At 37.5% G+C, this 5,000-nt stretch overlaps 1 protein-coding gene across 4 annotated transcripts in view; it reads left to right on the forward strand.

The window, feature by feature from the left end:
• LOC125041863 (PHD and RING finger domain-containing protein 1-like) overlaps window positions 1-5,000 on the forward strand; it is a 26,844-nt gene that overhangs the window by 20,360 nt on the left and 1,484 nt on the right. For all 4 annotated transcript variants that reach the window (XM_047637227.1, XM_047637229.1, XM_047637230.1 and 1 more), the window contains exons 8-10: window positions 1-1,537; window positions 4,314-4,438; window positions 4,913-5,000. The exon at window positions 1-1,537 is cut by the window's left edge and continues 1,447 nt beyond it; the exon at window positions 4,913-5,000 is cut by the window's right edge and continues 38 nt beyond it. In XM_047637227.1, coding sequence (XP_047493183.1) covers window positions 1-1,537; window positions 4,314-4,438; window positions 4,913-5,000 — 1,750 coding nt within the window. The remainder of the gene's footprint in view (window positions 1,538-4,313; window positions 4,439-4,912) is intronic.

A 5,000-nucleotide genomic window follows, 5' to 3' on the forward strand; every position in this document is an offset into this window, starting at 1 on the left:
AAAAGTGGTAGAGATTCACATCATAAAGAAATAAAAGAAAGTAGCTCTGAGAGAGAAAATGAAAGTACCCACAAAAATATCCAGAAATATCATGAAAGTACCTATTCTAAGAAAACAGAAAGTATTGAAAAAACAAAGTGTCAGGTACATGTTAGTGAACAGAGCACATCAAAACAACTGCTTCATGAAGAAGTCACCAACCATCAACTGGATCAGGTTAAATACAAAGGAGAGAGCTGGAAAAAAGATATTTGGAATAATGTAAACAAAGATGGTGAGGAAGAAGATAGATCAGGGAATCACAAGAAAAAGAAAATCAGACTGTTTAGTTCTTTATTTGGAGAGGACGTAGATGATAAGAAGAATCAAGACTCAGTTTACAAAAACTCAGAGATTACAAAAGAAGAGAGAGGAAGCAGTGCAAGTAAAGATAAGAAAAAGAATTCCTCAAAACACAGATCAAAAGAAGAAGCAGAAAGTACAGATAACAATATCTCAAACCGAAATCTTTTTGGTTCAGATACTGAGGATGAGAAAGAAGTACAGAAAAAAGCAAGTCTTTCTCCAAATCAAGTGCTGCAATCAAAATCAAAAAGAGAGAGTGTAAAGGACAAAGTAACTAAAGAGGAGTCTGGTCATTCTGACACAAACAGACAATCAGACACCAAGAATGGGTTGAAAGAGAAAGAGGGAGACAATAGGAAGAGTGGGAAGCAGCTGAAGAGCATCAGTTTATTTTCAGATGATCATGATAGAAGTGACACCAAAGTCTCCAAGGAGCACAGCAAACCGAAGAAGGAAGGGATCCCTCTGTCAAAGGGATTCATAATCAAGAAAAAGTCTGATGTAAGCAATGAGACGCAAAATGACAAGGAGAAGGAGCTGAAGGAGAGATTTATAGCAGGCCTGACCAAAGGTCTCTTTGGCAAAACAGCTCCGGTTGATAGATTTGAGGACATGGAAGAGGTGGACAACAGTTTCCATCTCTCTCATGATGTGGTGAAGGATAAAAAGAGCCTAGCTAGTCATGATATCAATAAAAGTAGTAGTAAAATAGAGAAGGATGGAGAAAATGCCAAGACAGAGGCTAAAAAATTGGCATCAGGCCATAAATCAAGTACAAAGGCATTGATACCCAGTGCATCCAAAACGGAGGAGAAGCACAAGAGGGAAGACTCCTGGAAAGGTGAAAAAGCACCCCACAAAAAGGACCCAAAAGTCATGTCAAGTCTATTTGGGAATATAAGTGACATGGAAGACTCCACAGATGTTGATATTACAAAACCATCTTGCCAAGAAACCATTGTGAACAGGATTGTGAAAAACTTTGGGAAAGCTACAAGTGAAACCCCAGAGTCTAAAATTTCCAAACAAGGGGAAAGAGAGAAGGCCCACCATAAACATTTGCAGGAACATTCAAAGCATCAAACCAGTAATGACAATATTAAAAAGGAACACAAGAAGGACAAAGATAATAAGCATCCTTCAAATGGAAAACAAGAGATGACAAAGAAACCTGAAGAGACTAAGAAAGAAGGTAATTAAATACTTTTTGATTGTTTTGTTTTATATATTAGATTTCTAAAAAATTAAATTATTATTTGCTGTGTATTATTGCTTTTTGCTGTGTATTGAGGTTGATGTCCTATGATGTCATGGCTAGCCTGTCACGTGTGCTGGGATGTCTTGCTTGGTTGAGTTGTTTTAAGTTGTGTGTGCTACACAAATGTTCACTTGTTTGGCCCTGGCTGTGGTCAGTAATGTGAAAAACTACTCAGAAGCAGGCTTAAAGCCTTTTTTTTTTACTTCTTTCCCTCATAGTCTCATTTATACCATAACTTACTTTCTCTGAAGCAACTGATTGTATGCTGCCTAGGGTATGGCTCATTACGACACTTGGAGATCCTGTTGTGAGTAGGGTAAAAAAGAAACAAAAAAATAATTCCATACTGCAGACTGTAGATTATAGCTGGAACCTCACCTGAAATTTTTTATCTTTATAACCTATTTTTGAGAATATTCTAGTTCCTGTTTTATCTCTGGCTAATTCATACAAGGTTTGTCAAAGCCCATTTTCAGGAGCTGATATCAGTAGCAAAAAGAACATGCTATTTCCAGATATTATGGATTGCTTATCCTGGTACCAGCACTTTGTTCTGCTTTGCTGTACCTGGTACAGTGATGCCAGCAGTGTAGCAAAGGAGATTGACTGATCTTTTTTTTTGCACTCGTTCAAAGAACTTCTAGAGCTACTGGATTTACAAGAACCCAATTCTGTGGTGTGGATCACAGTCTGGCTGTAGCTACTCTCTAGATTTACTTCAGAATCCTGTGATTGTCGAATGACCATCCCAAAGTGCTTATAAGTGATTGCAGATTTTAGATTCTGGTAGGGTGTGATGATGTGGGGCCAAGCATTTTGAGCAGTTTCAGGTTGATCTGCCAGCAGGTAGCATGAAAGTGGGTGGTGTCATATTTGAGTGTCTGATCCCTCATCAGCAAGGAAACTTTTAGTCTGACTTGAGGTCAGGGAACTGATCTTCCGACTGAAAGGTGGTAAGGCTATGTGTATTTGCAGCATCTCTTGTCGATATGCAGAAGGTGGTGAACCTATGACTCAAGGATTGCTTACTATCCTGGCTGCCATCTGACACTCTCATTTCCATTCCTCTGGAACTGTTTGAAGGTTGTGTTCATCCCTCTGGAAGGGGAAAGGGAATGACTGGGGCTGCAGCAATGATCTAGCATTACACTGTGCTTGCTCACATCCTTTTTAGATGTATCAGAAACCATCTTTTGAGCCACTGAAGTTCAGGGTGATTCATATTCATTCCTAACAAATCCAACAAGCTGTATTGTTATGTTTTGAGTCCTTGTAGAAAGATCTTGGTATTTCCAGCCTAAATCAATCTCAAGGAGGAATTTCACTGTGCATTGTAAATAACTCTGGGAGATCCTGAGACTGAGAGGAACCCAGGCAAAGATCACTGGACTAACAGAAATATATAGAAATACATATACTCATAGTGAAAGTTCTGCAGTGTGGTGTGGGAATAAGTAGCTTCAATTCTGTGAATTAGGAGTGAGGCATGGATGTGTCCTTCCACACTTTTCAACACTTGCATGGACTGAATGCCAGGCAGAGCTATCATTCAGGCACTGTTAGGCAACACTGGATCACTAACCCTTACCAATGATATTGCTGTCTTGTTTGAGTCTCTAGAGGCCTTATTCACAACTCTTGATTAATTTAGCAGTAAGGCAAAACCCCAGTACATGGACCAAGAGTAGAATTCAGAACTGAAGGGGATCTATTATGAAAACTCCCTAATCAAAGACACTAAAGTTATCCAGCCCACATGTCTTGGTAATGTAGCTCATGACTGGCAGTAAGAAGACAACAGACATATTGGCCTCTTTGCAGGAATCGTGAACTCTCTTAATTGGAATATTTGGAGCTATGAGTTCCTATTCAGAAGGACGAAGCTTCACATCTTCACAGTCCTGATATTGTTGGATTTCCATTACCTGGACATGGTCTAGCATCTTTGAATAATTTTGATGCCTTTTGTAGTAGTTTGTTATGCTGGATTGCAGAATACAGTTGGCTTGGACCATGTAGTCAACCAGTGTCTGCACTGAGTGCAGCTTAGGATTTTTTCTCTGTAATCTGACTGCAGTCTGAGGCTATATGCCACTTAGTTGAACACAAAGACATTTATCCTGCTTGTCTGAAGAGTGAAATTTGTTGTGAGGAAGTCGCAATGGGCTGGATAACCTGGTGACTTATAGAGGGTCCCTTGTGATTGGATATGCCCTGCTTTGAAGTACCCCCATTGATTAGTTGACTGATTAACCCATTTGCCCCGGATTTATGTTTTGTCCCCTGTAGTTTTTGGTGAATTTTGTTACAGATGGCTCCACATGTGCTCAGCTGGCAAGGAGTCTGTCAGTAGGCCCTAGTTACCGATCCTGATTTTCCCATTCCTTGAATTGGCGGAAAAATGTGTTTTTCTTATTAATAACATTGCTATCGGTACTGTTATTATTATTATTGGTGTTATGTTTATCAAATTGTCATTAAAATCTTGTAGACAATGAAATGATAAAAAAGACCCTTTCCTAAAGTGAAGGAAGAGGGTAAGCAAATGAGATAGGTAGTTCTGATAACTGGCTATCTGGTGATTAAGAACTTGTAGAGCCGTCTATGTGTAAATACAATAAATAAACATGTATTACAGTGGGCATGGCATGTATTCTTGCCACATGGGGTGAATGGGTTAATGTTATGGAATAATCTTTTTTCTCATCAGCTCAAGAAAAGGAATGCTTAACAAAGGAGAAAAAGGTTGAGGGAAGTAAGATGGCTCTGTCGTCTTCCAGCCAAGAGGCATCAGTGTCAAGCAGTAACAAAAAGGAGAATGAGTCGAAAATAAAGGTTTGGAACTTTATTGCCTTTGTTGATATTATTATTGTTGTTGTCTATATTATATATATTTGTATTTATTTATTATTTTTTTTTTTTTATTTATTTATTTTTTTTTTTATTATTTTTTTACATCATTACTGTCATGTTGGGTGTTATTATAATTGATATTATTATTACTATGACTGTTATTGTTATTAGCTATATTTATCACTGTCATTATCATTATTGTCATTATTAAAGTTATTATTTTGACTATTACTATTTTGTTTTCATTATTACTATAATAATTGTTATAATCATAGTAGTACTATGAATATACATTTTTTAGGAATTTGAAGGGAGGTTGAGAATGTCTATATCTAGTTCATATTTATTCTATTCTATTTGATGTTTTACTTATCACATTGTTTAGAAAATGTGTTGAAAAGGGTATTAATTTTTCCTTTTTTCTTTCTTCATTTCTTTTGTTCTCTCCTTAAATAGCAACAAAAAGCAGCATTGGAGGTGAAGGTTGTCAAGGAGGTGAAGAAGTTCCTAGATCCATATTACCGAGATAAGTCCGTCACCAAGG

This window comes from Penaeus chinensis, chromosome 31 (genome assembly GCF_019202785.1).
Source record: "Penaeus chinensis breed Huanghai No. 1 chromosome 31, ASM1920278v2, whole genome shotgun sequence".
In the NCBI taxonomy this organism is placed as follows: domain Eukaryota; kingdom Metazoa; phylum Arthropoda; class Malacostraca; order Decapoda; family Penaeidae; genus Penaeus; species Penaeus chinensis.